Here is a 19,469-nt window from a genome sequence, read left to right as displayed (position 1 = left end):
AACAGCCACTGGAACAGTAACCTCAGTATTCCTGGCATTGTAGACATACTGATCATACTGCAAAAGAGGATCAAAAAGCCCTTGGTCATACATACTAATATTTGATGTCCACCCTGAAATTACAGGTCAGAGTCAGACATTCAATGTCATAGGTCTGCACAAGACTGACTAATGTGCCATGCTGCATTCCTGTCTCCCAGTGATAGCTGTCAAGATAAAAGGAGGGTGTAGGGACAATGTCAGGAATTAAGGAGGGGATCCTCTCTCAGCCTTCATCCAAGGTAGGTCCCTAGTAGGGAAACTATATAGCCACACACTGGTTCACTTTTATGCATTTACAGGAACAAATACATTTACCAAAAGCTGTCAGAAATCAAACCATCATTCCTCTGTGTTTGCACAGCTCCTAATCTCAATGTGATAATAAGGAGCAAGACCCAAGGTGAAGGAAAATGCTTTTTCATTACCTCTGTTGTCTTCACTGATGGAAATGGAAATTATTTATGCCGGGAACCCTAACTATGCAGCTTCTCACTCATTTAAATGATTTATACCACTTGAGGGAGCCAGAAGGACTCAAAAACCGCATTTATATTCATTTGGATTCATTCTCCCCATGAAGTCCCACCCCCTTATTATCTTCCCCGTTTTCTTATTCTGTACAGTGACTGCAGGGAAGGAGATGTGCTTTCATTTCCTGGATTCTTCTCCCTGCCAATTCTCACCCCTTCTTTCTGTTTTCCTTCTGATTTCTGATATTATCTCCCCATTCTGTTTCCACTTGATAGGTGATGAGTTAAGGGAGGCTGACACAAAAGTCACTTTCTCCGCTGGAAGGTACTGATGAAATTGCTTGGGACAGAATGATCTCAGACAATTTCGCTCACTACAAACCTACTTCCTGAGAAAAACCTATCTGGGAGAGAATGTGGCCCTGGTTTAGCTCTAACAGGGAGATAGTAGTTGATGTGCTTCTTTATTTTAAACACCCCTTTAAATTCCTCTTTCTCTACCCCAAATCCATAAATGTAATGTGTCCTTCAGACTGGTAACCTTTATTGTCCATCTGTCTCAAGGAATCAATCCTCATTTATATTTTGGGAGAGCAGATTTCAGGGGGCCCACCCAGTACCTATTACCAATTCTTATTAGTGCATCACAGTTTTATTATATGTATCCATTATGTTCAGGTTGTAGCTAAAGGCTTTCATCAGAGGGAGTTTGTTTTTTTTCCATCAAAGTGTCTCTTTAGTAGTCAGACTGCATCGTATAGTGGAAAGAACACTGATCTGGAGGCAGAGGACTTGGATTCAAATGACTTACAACTTATGTTATTCCAAGCAAATTATTTGATTTCCTTGGATCACAATTTTCACATCTTTGAGGAAGTTGGACTATATGATTCTAAAGCACCTTCTACTTCAGATCTATTATCTTATGTGACATAGGATTAGATGGGCTCTCTTCTAGCTCCCAATTGATTTTTAAAAATCCTTATCCAGAAAAAAAGAACCATTTTTATAAAATGATCTTTTCCTAGTGTTTTAACTATATAAGACCCAGAAGAGATGGCATGGCATTCCTTTTTTCCTTAGGCCTTATTGTTTTGGTAATAAACACTTTTTTTTTTACAGCACCAAAATAAAACTTTAAAGATTATGTTTGGGAAGTAAAAAGGGCAGTCATCAGAAAAGTAAAGTCAATATATCAGCCCTACAGGCTTTGTTTATTAAAATATGTGTTATTGGATATCCCTCAAAATCATCAACTTTGTATTTTGATCTTGAACCCTTGTGCTATAGTTGGTGAATATTTAACATTATTGAACTTCGAAGATCTTTTAATGTTAAGTTAATGCTTCAAATTATATGATCATTTCTATATCCATAGAAAAATAAATTCCTCATCTTCTTTCATTGCCATGTGGTTGAGGATAAAACCCTACAGTTAGCAGGAAGCATAAAGAAATAGGAATAGCTTTCATATCATCCATGGAAGATGTGACCAATAGTCCCAAAGCTTTGAGAAACAGCTGCAATAATATTTCTGGCTAAAGGATTTAAAAGAATTAGATGATGGAATTCATGTACCTTGTAGAGAAAACCAGCCTATATTTTGGTGGTAAGAAAACATGAGAGGTAGCTGTGAAACCTGAGACAGAGGAGACAGGCTTTCAGATTCATGAAGCTGTATAAAACTCATTAAATAGTCAAGAAAACCTGAATTCAACTTTGGTTTCAGAAATTTACTAGCTGTGTGATCTTGGACAAGTCACTTAATCCATTTTCCTCAGTTTCTTCATCTATAAAATGCAAATAAAAATAACACAACCCAAGGTTGTAGTGAAGATAAAGTGAGATGTTTGTGAGGCACTTAGCACAGTGCCTGGCACTCTAGGTTTAATGAAAATCACTTTGTTGCAGTATGGAGGGTAAGCTGGAGTAGGAAAAGACTTGGGACCAGGAGACAAACTGAAAGCTATTACACACATAAGCAAGAGGTGTCAGACACTAGCTTTCGGAGTAGAAAGAAGGGATCAGGTGAGAGCAATATCAGGAAGGTAGAATTAGCAAGATTTGGCAGTTGATTGAATAAATGAGGTGAGAAAGTTTAAGGAGTCAAAGATAATGGCGAGGTTATGAACTTAGAGGATCAGAACAATAATGAATCACTGGTAACCTTGGAGAGATTTTTAGTCAGGTGATGGAGTCAGGAGCCAAGATTGAAAAGAATTAAGAAAAGTGGGTAGGGAGGAAACCCAGTAGGAGTGTGGGGGGGGGGGGGAGGAGAATGAGTACAGGCCTATAATTGGATAGTATTCTGCTTAGATAGTGAAATTCAGTGACAGCTTTCAGTTCTATATTGCTAATGAAACTCTTCAGTCTGATGCTATAAGGTTTCTTTGCTATAGGCTCATCTTTTTAGGGCTTATCAGTTCCTAGCTCTCCACTGACTCAGCAAAATCATACCTTCTTACCCAAGAGCTTTGAAAACAGAGTTATCTCTATGTACAGCTCTTGGATTGCAAAAACTTTTAAAACTGTTCAAGGTCTGTTGAATTTTCCAGAGGACTGGAAAAGTGTAATTTAACACCAAGTTCCATGACTTCATTTGCTTCCTCAAGTGTGCATAAAACATATCAACACTTCCCTAACTAATGCCATCTTGTACTCTATTGATGACAGGCAGTGGGTCACATATCACATCATCAACTATAACATGATTTGCAATACTATCAAGAGACTCTGTGCGGGTAGGAAGTAGATTGCCCATTTTGGAGTCAAGTATCAATGTACAAGAGTTTATTAAGCTCTGTGCATCAGGAATTGCCCTGGTATTGGAAATAAAAAAAAAAAAAATGAAAGTATCCTGCCTTCAGAGGGTTCACATTATATTTGTGAAGATCCAAATTTAAATCATACCTCTGACACTTCTTAGCTGCTAATTCTTAGCATGGCTAATTCTCTCAGCCTCAGGTCCCTCATATGTAAAGTAAAAATAATAATACCTTTTGTAACTACTTCACAGGTTAGGTATGATACTCCAGTAGAAAGTATATCCAAAATGCATTACAGACTTTAAAATGATATATAAATATTGTTACTAGGATCTTAGGACAATAGTTCTAAAGCTAGAATGGAACTTAGAAAGCATCCAGTCCAATCTCTTCATTTTACAGATGAGGAAACAGAATCAGAGAAGTTTAATATATTCCCCAAACCATCAGAAAGTAAGTGGCAGAGCTCAGATGTAATGCAAAACCAGATCTCTTGCCACTGTACTTTTGTCATTTTCATCATCATCATCATCAAATGAATAAATATTATTAATAACTAGGCAATCTTAGATATGACTATCTCACGGCAATCATGTATATCTAAAATGGATAGAGTCAGTGTTTTCTTGTGAGATAGATAAGCATAGTATTAACATGTTAATGTTAACATTGTTCTCCATATTCTTTCAGTCACAGCAATGATTGTATCTAGTCCATCATGTTTTTACATTAAGCTGTGCTATATTTCTGATAACATCCTATAGTTGTCATGCAAGGTATCTGACTAGCTTTTAACAGCTTTCCAGGAGAATTCATCACAATTCATATTAATTCTAGGACTCTTAAGTGGAAATAGCTTCCAAAACACCATTTCCAAGTCACTTGCTGCAAAGCCCCTACAGATGTCTTCATTCTCCAGGTGGTTCATGTTTAGTTTTCCCTATCAATCAGTTATCATTCTCAATGATTCCCAGCCATGATTTTGTGATATCCCACAGAGGCATCAATTACTGCAATGAGCTCTGCAAAATTCTCAAGAGAAAATTAATTTCAATTGACTTTAATTTTCAAAAGTAAATAGGTCATGTAGCACTTGTCTCAGAAAAATGAAATATCACCTAATCAGACCGTAGAAGGCTGCAACTTGAAGAAAGTTGAGGATTCCCTAACTGACTTAGATGATCTGGAAGCCAGATACCAAGGTGTCAGTTGTATTTTTAATAAAAACCAGATTTTCAATGGGTGCAATTATTCATCTTTGTATCTTCAACCCTTAACACACAATGCCTTATGTATATAGTATGTGATTCCTATTGAATTAAGTTCTGGTGGTATTGATAAAATATCATTTAGAGCTTACCTTCTTTCATTGGAGCAAGTAAAATAAATAGCGTGATAACCTAACACAAGCATTTGTAGTAGTTTTTTTGTTAATCCTTAATTTTCTTTAAAAACATATTTCTCTTTCACTCATTGTTCATCAAATTGTTTCTTTCCCTCAGAGTAACATAAGCTTCTTGAGGGCATGGAATTTTCCCTTTTTGATCCCAGGACCAAGTACAATGCCTGACAACAGTAGCTGATGAAAAACGTTTGGTCAGTCTTTCATTACTGATTTGTCTTTTTCTTTCAGCATCATTGACAAAGAAGTTTCATTAATGGCAGAAATGGATAAAGTTAAAGAAGAAGCAAGTAAGTAATGGATGAGTGCCTAATGTAGACTTTTGGGTTAGGAAGGCAGATGGGGAATTTCTAGATTGAATTACAGTGGTCCTTCTTACTCCAAACAAAGCAGTGTGGCAGATCATGAGAAAGTGCCAATAGAATTGTAAATGTTTTTTCTTCATCAGTTCTGATGACACACCCCAGCAAGTGTAGAGGCGTGTTAGCATGGTTTCACTGCCTCTGTAGTTATGACATGGTTGCATTTTCATGGAACATCATCTTTCTTCAGTAAAAGTGGATGAGCACAGTTTTTTGCATTTCTCAACCTTGGCTTGTTTTCCTCGTCACTTTCATAACCTTTCAGAAAGAGTGGTAACAGTGGATTTCACTGTATATAGTCTCTGGCAATGCTTTCTCATCACAATGCTAGGGCAATATCACATCATTTTCTCACAGGGGAAAAAAAAAAAGCCCTCGGGTTCTATTCTGACTTTCTTTTCTTCCCCATGCAATCATACCAGAAGCCAAAAAGTATTGATGTTTGAAGGATTTCTGAAGAGTATTTCTCTCCTAGAATAGTTTGGGACTGTGAACACAGTCCATTCTCACATAATTGAAGCAGTTATATCAACTGAATCCATCCTCCATGCATGTAACAGAACATCAAATTGATCTTTCCCTTTTTCCGAATTCCTGCTTCACTCCTGCATATGGAGTGAATAGACAATATCTTGAAATCGCCTGGATATTATCTTCAAATTGTTCTCCAGTTGTTTTGTGCATCTTGTTTCCTCTGCTTCTTCAGGAAAAAGATTGTATCTTCCCACACAGTACCTAGCATAGTGTTGAGCCTATATGCAGAGAAGAGAAAACAAATACTGGTGTGGAAATTCCATCATGATTCTTCTATAAAATCCTTAATCATAGGATCTGAGAATCAGAGGTGGAAGGAACCTTAGAGTCCATCCCCTCATTTTTCAGATGATGAAACTGAGGTCCAAAGAAATTAAGTCACTAGCTTAAGATTGCTTAGGTAGTAATTGTCAGAAGTGAAATGTGACCTAATATGCTTTCCATTACACCATTTTGCCATTTTTAGGAAGTTGTCTGGGACACATAGAGAAGGGATTTTGCTCAGAGTCACATAGTAAATAAATACCAGATTACCAGATGTAAGAGCTGAACCCACATTTTACTGACTTCAGGCTAAATTCTTTATCCACTGTACCACACTGATTCTATATATTGAGCATTCTTCTGGCTTCTTTTTTGAAGTCAAAAGTTTTATCCCATGGAAACTTTCTGCTCATGCAGATAAGCAATTTATTGCCTTAGAAAGTTGCCTGGGGCATAGAGAGCTTAAGTGACTTGTTTTTGATCATAAAAATAGTGTGAGTCTTTAGCTTCTGCTAACTTAACTAGGTTCCTGATTCCAAAATCTTTCTTCCCCTCTTCCTTTCCCTAAAACTTTTATCAGTATCATCCACTCAACCAACAAATAATAAAACCTACCATGTGCCAAGGCATTGATACAAATAAATAAATGAAGAAATGCCTGCAAAAAAAAAAAAAGAAGAAGAAGAAGAAGAAGCAAAATACCCTTTAAAGGGGAGTCATTCTCAATATATTGAATGTAGGTAGAAAAAAGAGAAAATCTCAACTCACGAAATATCATAACGAAGTTTCTCTAGTATTTCTGGTAATTAACTTCCCTAAAAGAGATTTAAAATAATTTATCTTTATAAGAAATCCTGACTCAATGTGTGGTTCATTTTATAAACAACAAGCATTAACTGCCTTTTAATACACATCATACAATACTAGACACTAATCATAAAAAGAAAAAAAAAAACAGAAAAGCCTTTGATCTAAAAAAAGTGTACACTATCAAAGAAAACAAGAGCGCCACATAAATATAAACAAAGTAAATTTCAGGCACAGAATTGGGGGATATACAAGCACTTTGGGAGATAAGAAAAGGCTTCATATAAAAGGTGGTATTTGAATTGTTTTAAAATTAACTAGGGATTTTAAGAGGTGGAAGTGAAGGTGGTATATTGGAACAAATACAGTACTGAGAAAAGGAAATACTCAATTCATGTCCCAATTCTGAAATTGACTAGTTATATGACTATGGACAATAATTTAACTTTTCTGGACCTATTTTCTCATCTATAACATAAGGAAGTTGAACTCAATGATTTCTAAATGAATTTTCATCTCTTGAAGTCTATGATTCTTGTATTCCAATGTATTCCTAAAATTCTAAAGGACTTTATCCAACAGAGAAAATACATTTCAGCATTCTAGATACTTTTAAAAAATATAGATAATAATGTAATATTAATATATCAGGTCTTAAATACAGTGATATATAAGGTTTCTCATTCAATAGTTCTTCTCTTTCATATTTCTGGGGAGAAAATGATAGTTTCAAAACTTCCTTATAATTCTATTTATACTGACATGATCAAATGAAACTCAGATTCAGTCCTGAATCTTTGACTGATGTCTTTGAGGTGATAATACTGGCTCCAAAAGAAGTACTGCTTTAGATCTGAAGTTTTAAGGCTTTTTCATAATGACTATCTTTGAAATGTTAATGTAGAATATATGTAAAATGCTTCCAAAGACTTGCTGATGCATGTCTTCATGTCTTCATTTACATGCACATTTACATTAACTTGAGAGTGGAAGGAATTGGCTGGAAACTCTGCACCTGCAATCTTATTTTGGGGCCCATTCACGTGCTTTTGTATGGAGTCTTTGGTTTTTGACTGTCATTGTTGTGAATGCTAAACTGCCTCAAAAAAAAGAGCAATGATATCTAATTGTCAGTTACCCTAAAATCACATATTTAAAAAAAAGTCAGAAGGCATTACTAGTTCTCTTTGGGAACTGACAATGCTTGGATTAAGAATGTTTCACTTGTAAATCAAGCTTCATGACCCTGAATGAGCTGTTTTAATTTCTCTAGGTCTCAGTTTCCTCATCTGGAAAGTGAGGAGGGTGGACTAGACACTCTGATGTGCTTTACAGATAATACTTTATGTTTTTATTATTCTAGCAGTATACCTCGTTTCATCTTGAATATTCAGGACCATCTCTTTCCTCTTCTGTGGTTCTGAAAAAAAGAACCCCTCAGTTAATCTTAATATTCTTTTTATTTCGCAAAAAATTGCTTCAACGACTATTATTTGACAATATGCCTTCTGGATCTCTGGACTTCCAATCCTACATTTTTCAAGTTGAATTGGCAAGAAAATTTTGGATCCCAGACACTTTTCTTTTTAAAATTTAAAATTTGTATTGATAGCTTTTGTTTTTATATTTATTTTTATTTCCAGTCACTGCATAGTGAATTATTCCTTGTAACAAAGAAGAGAAAGATAGGGGGAGGGGAGAAGTAGTTCAGCAAAATTCTTAAAATGTATGTAATTTTCTGTCTTTCACAAAGTCTTCCTTAGTCCTTCACCTCTACAAAAGAAAAAGGGAGCTGGATTTTCTCAATGTTTTCGTCAACCAAGTCTGATTTTTATAAATACATGGCATTCATTTGTCCATAGGATTGTAGGTTTAGAGCTGAAGAGAAATTAGAGGCCACCTATCTGATCCTCTCATTTCATAGACCTTAGGAAACTGGCATAAGAAAATGAAATTTGTCAAAGATGACAGACCTAGTAAATGTTATCATCAGGATTTGAACCCAAGTCCTTTGACTTAATGCTCTTCACTCCACTTAAATAGTTGTAGTTGATGTAAATAATTGTTTACCCTTCCTGTATCAATCAGTTCATATTACCTCTCTGATCCTCTCATTTCATAGACCTTAGGAAACTGGCATAAGAAAATGAAATTTGTCAAAGATGACAGACCTAGTAAATGTTATCATCAGGATTTGAACCCAAGTCCTTTGACTTAATGCTCTTCACTCCACTTAAATAGTTGTAGTTGATGTAAATAATTGTTTACCCTTCCTGTATCAATCAGTTCATATTACCTCCCGCCTGCCCTCCTCCATGTTTCTCTGAATACTGTACTTCAAATCCCTCTTCTCTCATGACTCAGTAATACCCCATGACATTTATGTATCAATTTATGGGCATCTATTTTGTCCCTAGTTCTTTTCCACCATAAAAGTGCTGCTATTGAGCACCAGCCCTGAAGTGTATGGCGAGAAATAGGCCTGTTAGGATTTGGATAACTAGACAGACTCCCAAATCCAAAATTTCATCAGGCAGAAATGTTAGAGGGTGCAGGGAGGTCAATGACTGAGTGGTTAATGATTTTTATCAGTAGGTGCCTATCTATCCACTGTACCACAATGATTCTCTATATTGAGCATTCTTCTGGCTTCTTTTTTGAAAGAGGACCCGAGTTCAAATTTGGTCTTAGACACTTAACATTTCCTGGCTGTGTAACCCTTGGGCAAGTCACTTAACCCAATTGCCTCAGCAAAAAAAAAAGAAAAAAGTACTGCTATGAATACATATGCATATGTGCACATAGATATATACACATGTAAACCTTTCTTTCCATTTAAGTTCTTTTTGAGATACATGTATAATCATTGCTTTGACCTCTGAGTAAAAGGAATTGGGGCATTTTAGAAAAAAGATCTTTTTTAGCCTAATTCCAAATTGTTTTCTAGAGTCACTAATCTCAAGAACTTTCAAGTGATCACTTTGGTTAAAAACAACAAAATACCCCACCCAAAAATAACTATCACTTTCCTCTAATTCCATCCTGGTAATAACCCAATCACCCAAAACATCATCCTTTCTCACATCTTTCATATAAATGTTTACCACTACCATCACCCCCACTCTTATCATCCCCATAAACAAAGGGAAAAGTACCAAAAAAAATTGAATATTTTAGCAGGTTTCTACATATTCTGAGAGGCTGTACAGCACAGATCAATCCCTCCTTGGATATATGCTTTGGTAAATCAGGGGAGGGAGGGTAAGTAATCAAAAAGGAATTTAGCAGCCCGACGACATTCAATTGGGCTACATGATTTATGGTTTGATTATTTTATTAATATCACAACATCACTATCACTGTTAAGTTTTATGAAAAGATATGTCTGTCACAGCTTAATGATATGGCATATGGGTTTATAAGGCATTTTAACTCCTTATTCATTCTTTTCTTTGTTTCATGCAAGCATTTAAATACCTCTTTTTGATAGTTTCTATTTTAAGCACTCTTACAATCAGATATTATGTTATTTGATCCTGTAGTCCTAGGGGTGAACCTAAGAATTTAAAATGATTGACTGTACATACATTCTCATTTATATATTTTCTTATGATAGTGTTTGTCTAATTGAAAGGGGCCCAGTGATTGTAGAACTTAAATGAGATATAAGAGTTTGTTAAAAGATAATATTGAAAATGCAGTCTTACAGTATGTGTTTTTATTCACTGTTTTATGGGCTCTAATATATTTTAGGAACTGTCACAATTCATATGAAATGCCTGTGGGCTACTAAGTCTATTTGGATCTGGAATTTAGCTGACAGATGCATGAAAATATAAAGGCTAAGAACTCCCTAGTGTCTTCTCCACATGTGCAGATGCTGAAGAATACTCTTCTTGGACCATTCCAGTTCAAGTTGGCATTGACTTACTCTAGCAAATGTGCCTTCTGGGACATTTACAATACAGACATGAAATGCTTAGATTTGGAACTTGACTCCTTTTGTGGAATGGAAGCATATCATCAGCAGAGGCATCTGGGAATCTTTTAGCTCCCTCAAAGTACTTGGTATCACGTCAAATATGGGTGTGTGACTCAAATAGCAGTTAATTGTCCTAAGTGAATCTGGATTGATGAAATATAGAATATACCCATCAATCAATTCTATTTTATTATTTGATGTTTCATTTATTTAATAAGTAGCATGAATACCAGATATTTTCTAGGTATTTTTCAGAATATAGAACACAATATTTTCTTCTTCACAATGAATTCCTATGCATCACACAGTGATCTAGATTTACATGGAATTTAAAGTTGCTTTTAAACAGTTTGCAATTTTTCACAATCTCTATTTTAAGATATTTGTTTCTCTTTTTTAAAATGTTTGTTTTCTCATTTGAAATTTGAGATCTTCAGAAAAGATTAGGTGAAATGCCTTTTTGAATTTTTGATAGAAAATGGAGAAGGTAAAAAGGTAGGGAGGGAAATTGTTAATTAGGAAGAAGAGGAGGAGGAGGAATAGTTTGTGAGATTAAAACATAGGGAAGTTTAGATAGTAATCAATAATAGTTTGCATAGGGAACCAGCTTCAGTGACCAGATCAGAAAACAGTATGACTATGTATTCAAAAGTCAATATAAAAAAGGAAAATTGATTTTAAAATGTGTCCTTTGATGTTTAAATTTCTATCCTTAATATATTATTTTTCCTTCTTTGGCAGTGGAAATTCTGACTGCTCGTCAGAAAAAAGCTGAAGAATTAAAGAGACTTACTGATCTATCCAGTCAGATGGCTGAGGCGCAGCTGGCTGAACTCCGGGCAGAAATTAAGGTAAGTTGTGAAATGTCAAAGCCTGAATGCTGAGCCTGAGATAAGATCACCATTATTTTTGTTTTGTACTCATATAGTGTTTTTCTTCTAAGGATCTGACATAATATGCTAGGTTGAAATGGAAGACTAGAGAGGGGTAAAAGTCACTAAATAACAGTATTTAAGTATAAGAAAGTCTGGAAGGATTTATTATCATAAAGGAGAAGGAATAAACTTTTTGTTATATTTACTGAGAACATGACCAGAGGAAGTGGGCTAGTAGAGGGGTATGTGTGTGTCTCTGTGTGTGTTATTGTGGCAAAAGAGATTCTGACAGAAACAGAAACAGAACTTTTTATGACTGAGAATTTTAAATTCAGATGTTTAAACAGAGCAAGGATTGGTGTAGAAGGGTTTGGGTTTTTTTTTTTTTTTAATAGCTTTTTATTTTCAAAATATACGCAAAACATTCATCCTTGCAAAACTTTGTGTTCCAGATTTCTTCTCTTTCCCCAACCCATCCCCTAGAAAGCAAGCAGTCCATTGTGTGCTAAACATGTGCAATTCTAGTATATTCATGTTTATCCTATAAATAAATTATTAATACATTACCCAGCCCCATGTCCAGAATATTTTCTTAAAATAGGAAAATAGTCTAAACATCCTGGAGTCAATGTTGTTCAAATCTCAGATTCAAGTTTAAATCCCAGCTCTGACTCGGCAACTTTGACCAAATAATCTAATTTGTGTACATCTTAATGTTGTCATCTTTAAAATGACGGAATCAAATGAACTGAGGTCCCATATAGTCCTAAATCTATGATCCTCCTCTCTACCTTACCTCTGCTTATGCTTCCCCCCTCTCCATGCAAAAAATCTCCAGAGTAGTCTTCTAGAGTGACTGAAGGAGTACAGGATTGGAATAAGCTCAAGCAAGGCAGATGAGTTGCCATCTTCAGAAGAGCTCATCTCTGCTTAGTTTATCATAATCCTAGTTTGAGAGGAGACTCTGAGAGGAATAAGAAGGTAACAGTTTTCTTCCTCCTTCTTTGGGTGGGTATGGCCTTATGAATAGGAGAGTCAGGACCTATTGACATAAGGTCATTTGGGGGGAGCATCAGGCAGAGAACATCACCAAAAACATATCACCTAGAGCCTGTAAAAATTCTTGAAAGTCTTCTGTTAGAGTCATCCCACAGAGTGCAGAAAGCTTTCAGAACTTCCAAAGTTCCTAATTAAAATGCAGGTTCTCCTAGAATGGGTAGTAATCCCATAGGATCAGCTGATCTCAGCTGTGGATAGAACATCATAAAATGCTAGTTAGGGACCAGGAGTCAAGAAGGAACTGAAAGCATTAGGAATAAAGTTGGGGCATGGGACAGGGAACCCGGACCAAGCTCAAGGAAATTCAAAACTAATGTTTCTGTGGCATTTTATTACAAATGAGTTAGAGCTGATTAATCATTGATGACTTGACTATTCCTGTATTTAGAGACACTGAAGAATATTTCCACTAACTTTTTTTTTTTTTTTTTTACCTTAATGTCTAATTGTCCTTCTGTTAAGCACTTTGTCAGTGAACGCAAATATGATGAAGAACTAGGAAGATCTGCCAGGTTCTCCTGTGACATCGAACAGCTAAAGACCCAAATCATGCTCTGTGGAGAAAGTGAGTCTTGCACACTTTATGAGTTCTGTGAACACACTTTGGGATTTTCAGTTATCTATAATATGCACAGTCCTCTTTGTACCAACTCTAAAACATAGATCAGTATTTTAATCATCCTTTTATCAAATTGTAGTTGGTGGTAGGGAATATTTGCATTTGATTATCTATGTATAAAGAAACTTACATTCTAAGTACTCATTTAATTCAGACCATCCTCTAAATGCAAAGTAGAATAGATTTAAGAGTATTTCTATAGGAGTCTCTTAAGGTAAATGAAACCCACAATCACATTTGGTCTCAAACATCCCTAACATACATGGTATTAAATGATAAAGTAAAAATTACATAGAAGAAGATGAAGTCAGGAGGAGCAGCTGCTGGACCATCAGGTTGATCATGTACTTACAGAAGAAATCATTCCTGAAGGGATCAGTTTTTTAAATTCCCACAAAAGGGAGGAAAAATCATGGACTGTTGCCCCCAAAAAGGTGACTGAAAAGACGTTAGCAACTACTAAGTGTTGTGTCTATTTTCTCACCCTTGTGAATTCAATCTGTATAAGAATGTTCTACATACATGTTGATGACTATATGAAAAGGGAAAAGAGAAGGTTTTGGTTTCCCATTGCATGCTACATCTTCAGTCACTGGATTGACATATACATATATACTTACATACATACATATATATAATATAATACAAGATCTGAATGGATTTATTGTTTGTAGATTTTTATATCTGTTCACTAGAGTATACAACTAATCCTTTCTTTCACAAGGTGTCTCCCGTGCATATATTACACACCTACAATATGTCTTGATAGATATAACAACACACATAACTGTTCAACAGGCCTCTGTTTCTGAATATCAAGTGAGGCATAAAATAGGTCAAAAACTTGTGTAGCTGTCAAAGAGAATATCCTGCACAAACACCAAATAGAAAAGAAGATACTCTATAATTGGTAAGGTCCTTTAGATGCTCCTATTATTAACTTATAATGTGCTGACTGTTTTAAGCCCCAGAATACTTATTGGGACTTTCTACAAATACTCAGAAGGAATCAGCCTGATAAAGCACATAGGAGAAATTAAGTGGAAGAAAAATATGTGTTGCCCAAATCACATCATGCAGTTAGATAAGTAGTTCGAGGAGTTACTCCATCTGGAAATATCTGTAAATTACTGAAGATAGATGAGTTAGGCCCATAATTGAATAACATGAAGAAAGCTAGCTGGACTGCATTTTGGAAATTATCACTTTGAGGATTTTAGCTGCGCATGTGTACACACACACATACTCACACACAGTCTTTTAAGCACAAACACTTAACCTGGTGATACTAAATGGCTACCAAAAATGGATTACCACAGTGTCCAGAACTGAACTGCAGCTGATCCAATAGACAATAGAGAAAAAAACATGGTCAGTTTATATAGAGTTACCATGTTACCAACAATGATTTGTGTGCTAGAAATGATATAAAAGATTTTTAAAATGTATAATCAAGAAAAGCTGATCCTGTAATATAGCAGGAGTAAGGAAGAACTACCTACATAGCAGGGGATCTTGACCTGGGGTCTGTGAACCTGCTTCATATGTATGTATATGTGCATATATGTATAATACATATATACTATCATATATATATATACATACATATATACATTTATAAACATATATATGTATAAACAATATATAAAAACACATCCATGTATTTTGATAACTTATTTAAATCTATCCTTTAAATCTTATGTATTTTATTTTCTACATTTCGATTATTCTAAGCAAGAGTTCTGAGGTTTCTGAAGCCAGATTGCCAAAAGGGTTCATGATACCTGCTTTAGAAGGGCACAATGGTAGATAATAGCTAAACTATTCTTCTGAGTTAAAACAGCTGTGATTCTACATTAGCCTTCCTAATAAATCTTATAATAGTCACTTGTGTTTTAAAGTGTTCCAGCTGCTATCTGTTCAGTGTGTCCTTGAGCTTAGAGTCTACTCTTTTCTTTGGTCAAAGCCAAAGTACAACTTCATGGTTGTAAATAAAGACTTAATAAAAAATAGCCCAAAGACTTCATTTCAGATAATTAGCCTATTTTATCCCTCATTAAATCTTTAACTTAACCTAACAGTCAAACTTCATACACTACTTTCCCAATTTCAAGCCACTCTCCAGTTGGAAGTGGGGAATGAACAATACAATAGATCAAAGAGCAGAAGGAGGGAAAAGGGAAAGCCAGTGGCCTGGAAGATCTACAAACAAGTAGATTTAAACTTGGATAACAGAATTGATCGCACCTTCAAGAGGTTATCTTTTCTTTACGTTCTCAATTTCTTTCGGAAGAAATCTGCCCAGCCCTCTCCATTCTCTTCCTGGCTTTTTTTTTCTTGAAAGAGAGAGCAAAGAGTATAATGTCTAATAGAAAGCCTGACTGCCTTGTCATAGTTTCTGCCTGGGCTTTCTGGACAAAAACAAAGTGAATGCTCAGTGACTGTGTCTTCAGCCTTCTGAATCTCCTGAGATGATTCACAGCTCTGCCTGAGGGATGGTCTTCATTCCAGTGCCATCTAGCGGGGAGATACATACCTTTGCCAAGTAGTCAAGACAAGAAAGAAGCAGCCCTCAGTGGATTGTTCCTTTCTTTCCTCAGAACTAATGAGAAAAAGCCCAGCAATAGCAGACTAACAGTGGGATTGTAAAGCTCTTACGTTGCACATGACACGGACCGCTAAGAAATGCCAGTTTTAGAAGGAAGCAAAGAAAAGTAACCAACATGGAATGGAATAATTAGCGCAGCCCATGACCAGGATTCAATCCAAACTGGTGATTATCAATCCCATGGGAAAGTCCTAAGTCATTGCCATTCCTCATTGAAGTCAAGAGAAGAGCTCTCTTCTAAGAATGAAAGAGAAAGCTGGTGTCTTAGGGTCTAGTAGAAAATATCCAGCATAGTTAATAAAACTCGAGTGAATTCTGAATTGTAAAGTCCTGCTTTTCTTTTCTTTTTCTTTTTTTTTCCCTTGAGGCAATTGGATTTAAGTGAGTTGCCCAGGATCACACAGCTAGGATGTGCTAAGTGGTATCAGAACAGATTTGAACTCAGGCCCTCCTGACGTTAGGGCTGGTGCTCTATCCACTGTGCCACCTAGCTGCCAAGTCCTGCTTTTCTTGCTCTCTTTTCCAGGACCTATAATAAAAGTCATCATTTGTCAGAAAAGTTACATTTTGGAAAAACAACAGGAACTACAAGTATTAGTTGTCTAGCAACTTAACTCCAAAGAGTGTACCAGCTTAGTTTCTCTTCTACTTAAGTGACCTTTGGAATCACCTGTGGTTACTGGTCAGAAGCTTTATTGTGAGAAGTACATAAAAAAGGGATTCTCTTTAATAAAGTGCCAGATAACCCAGCATTAATAAATATAAAACATTTCAGAAATACTGATCAGTCTGAACCTTAGCATCTAGAAAGGGAAGGGGTATTGAAGGTTGAAAATGAGCCCATCAACTGACAAGTTTCCTCATCTACAAAATAAGCAAAGAAAATAAATAATCGAGTGGTGATTTATTGAGGTACCAATGTTAATTTCATACCCTCTAACACAATGTTATGTGTTGTTGTTGTTGTTGTCGTTTTTCAGTTTCACATCCAAAAAACAATTATTCCTCAAGAACACCCTGTAGCTCTCTCCTGCCTGTGGTGACTTCACACACCACCACATCTGGAAAACAGAACACCTATAACCGAAAACCACCAAATCATAAGACCTCTGACAACAAAGCAGCTATCACTAAAATGCCAAGTAATCTTCCAAATACCAATGAAACCTCTCCCCAAGTCATACCAGCTACTAAACAGGTAAGGCAAATCTAGTCAAGGTCAGGGGCGGTGCTCAGTCATGTCTGGCTCTTCTTGGCAAAGATCCTGGAATGGTTTGCCATCTCCTTCTCCAGCTCACTTCACAGAGAAGGAAACTGAGGCACACAAGGTTAAGTGACTGAGAGTCACATGGCCAGAATGTATCTGAGGTCAGATTTGAACTCGGCTCTTCCAAACATTAGGTCTAGCACTCTACTATTGCTCTATCAAGGTCATGAGGGACTGCAAGTCTAGTATCATCTAGTCATTTACCTAATATCCAGGGGACTAGCTCATTTTTTTCTAGTTGTAGGGGGAGAAGAGACTGTTAAAACACTAAATTCTATCTCTCCCTGCCTCTTTAACTCACCCTTTAAGTAATATGACCAATTCCCATTATTCCCGTCTCCTTGAAGTTTCATGCTTTTGGTTACCATCATGAGAATTTTCTGGGATTTCCTATATTCAAAAGTTCTAACTTTACATGTGTTTTAACAAAGAGTGATGGTGAGCAGAGAAAATCTGCTTAGAGTTGGAAAAAAAACTATTAGCAAAGAATCCATTCAAATCTATTTTAATTAATTCCCCGTTACCACTTTTTTTGTTGTTGTTTTTGCTGAGGCGATTGAGGTTAAGTGACTTGCCCAGGGTCACACAACTAGGAAGTGTTAAGTGTCTGAGGGCAAATTTGAACTCCGGTCCTTCTGACTTTAGGGCTGGTGCTCTATCTACTATGCCACCTACCACCATAATTTTATTTCCAATAACTTTTTCATAGATGAAAGTGGCTTGTGCAAATACAGAATGGAATTGAAACTAGGACTACATGCACCTTATTTTATTTTACTGTATCATTTATGTCTGGTTTATAGCTAAGCCATATCCATTTTTCCTTTTCTTGGATATGAATTTTCAAGGAGGATCACATATTAAAACAGCATGAGCTGTTCTTATGATTACTTTTTCAATATATAAGCAAATGGTCACCCCCTTCCTATACCTTTCCAACACAACATAGAATCCTTAAATACTGGTTCCAAGGGGCTGTTTTCTTAACTTTCCTACTGTTCCTCTAATGCATCCTTAAAAGATGTGTCTCTTATTTTCACAGAATATTAAATGTAGTTTAATATTGATGTTAATCAAGTTCAGTCAAAAGAAGCCTTCTTATAGCTGCATAACACTGTATCTCTCTTACTTCTGCTAAATTGACTTTTTAGTGCACCTAGAATTACAGAATTCTTATTAACACTGAAAACAGTTCCTTTTTTTCTTAAATCCTTTTACAAGTTTTAAACCAGCATATTGACCTGGAACATTTCATTTATTAATTTCAATTGATGCAAATCTTTATTTGAATGTCTGATTTGTGCTTTAAATACAGCTAAAAGTTTTATTCTTTGAGATCCAAAATTTTGTAAGCTGTCATATTCTTCTGGGGGTGGGAGAGAAACATGTGTTGACTTAAGAGACATAATGACTAATAATATTTCTGGTTTGGGTTTTTCCCTGCAGTCTTAAAGCTAATACAAAGTCAAAACTGTCTAACAGCTAATTGTTTTCCTTCTTGGTAGAATGGCCCTTCAAACCAGAGACGAAGATTTAATCCACAGTATCATAACAACAGGCTGAATGGGGCTGCCAAGTCACAAGGCAACATTAATGAAGCAGATTATCCCATAAAGGGCAATCCAAGACATGATCATAGAAGACAACAGCACAATAACTTCCGGCCAAAAAATAAGGGCATCACCAAAAACCAAGAGTCACCCATGGCAACCAAGGCCCCTGAAAACCAGGCTCATTCAGAAAAGCCCAGGCGAAAGCAGCATACAGTAGACACCCCTGAGGCCAGGCCTTTCCGTGGGAGTGTTGCTAGGGTTACTCAGTGTAATCTCTGTCCCACAAGAATTGAAGTATCAGCAGATGCTGCAGTTCTCTCTGTGCCAGCTGTGACTTTGGTGGCCTAAACTATCATTCCTAAAAAAAGAGAAAAGCAGCTTTCACCCAGTTTTGGTTCCCTGCCCAAGGTGCTGATCTAATTGCTGCCAAGAGAGTTGATCAGAGTATGCAAATCCTATATCGTCAAGACATCTTCTCTTGATAATTTGTACCCATTCTAATAATCAGCTATAGCTTGCTTCATACCTTTCATGGCTTTGCTTGATGCGTTGAAGCTTCTTTTCATCAAGACATTGCATTTTAGCCAAGCAGTATTTACTCATTCATTAGACGAATCAAGATGTAAACTAAAGATCAAATGCCCAGTAGCAACTTTATTATGTCGTAGCAGTTGTATCAGTCTGTTGGTTGTTTTTAGAGAAGTTAATGTTGCAAAACAAATCCTGAAGATCAGGCAAAAGTGATCTATGATATGCGCTTTTGTAGAATTGAACATCTGGTGTTTTCTGAAAAATTATATACATATATTGCTTTATTAAAATTGCTACATTTGACATTTGCTTGGGTCTTATGTGGATAT

General features: G+C 36.1%; 1 protein-coding gene across 5 annotated transcripts in view; it reads left to right on the top strand.

Annotated features, from left to right (window-relative positions):
• Nucleotides 1-19,469, top strand: part of SPATS2L (spermatogenesis associated serine rich 2 like) — a 226,332-nt gene extending 206,863 nt beyond the window's left edge. For 4 of the 5 annotated variants that reach the window (XM_031960227.1, XM_031960225.1, XM_031960228.1 and 1 more), the window contains exons 8-12: nt 4,911-4,969; nt 11,370-11,479; nt 13,025-13,127; nt 16,770-16,987; nt 18,562-18,957. In XM_031960227.1, coding sequence (XP_031816087.1) covers nt 4,911-4,969; nt 11,370-11,479; nt 13,025-13,127; nt 16,770-16,987; nt 18,562-18,957 — 886 coding nt within the window. Of the gene's footprint in view, nt 1-4,910; nt 4,970-11,369; nt 11,480-13,024; nt 13,128-16,769; nt 16,988-18,561 lie in introns of all 5 variants that reach the window. The other variant, XM_031960224.1, reaches the window with a different exon arrangement.

The sequence above is a fragment of the Sarcophilus harrisii genome, chromosome 3, assembly GCF_902635505.1.
Source record: "Sarcophilus harrisii chromosome 3, mSarHar1.11, whole genome shotgun sequence".
Taxonomy (NCBI): domain Eukaryota; kingdom Metazoa; phylum Chordata; class Mammalia; order Dasyuromorphia; family Dasyuridae; genus Sarcophilus; species Sarcophilus harrisii.
This window is presented reverse-complemented; position numbering and strand designations above follow the sequence as displayed.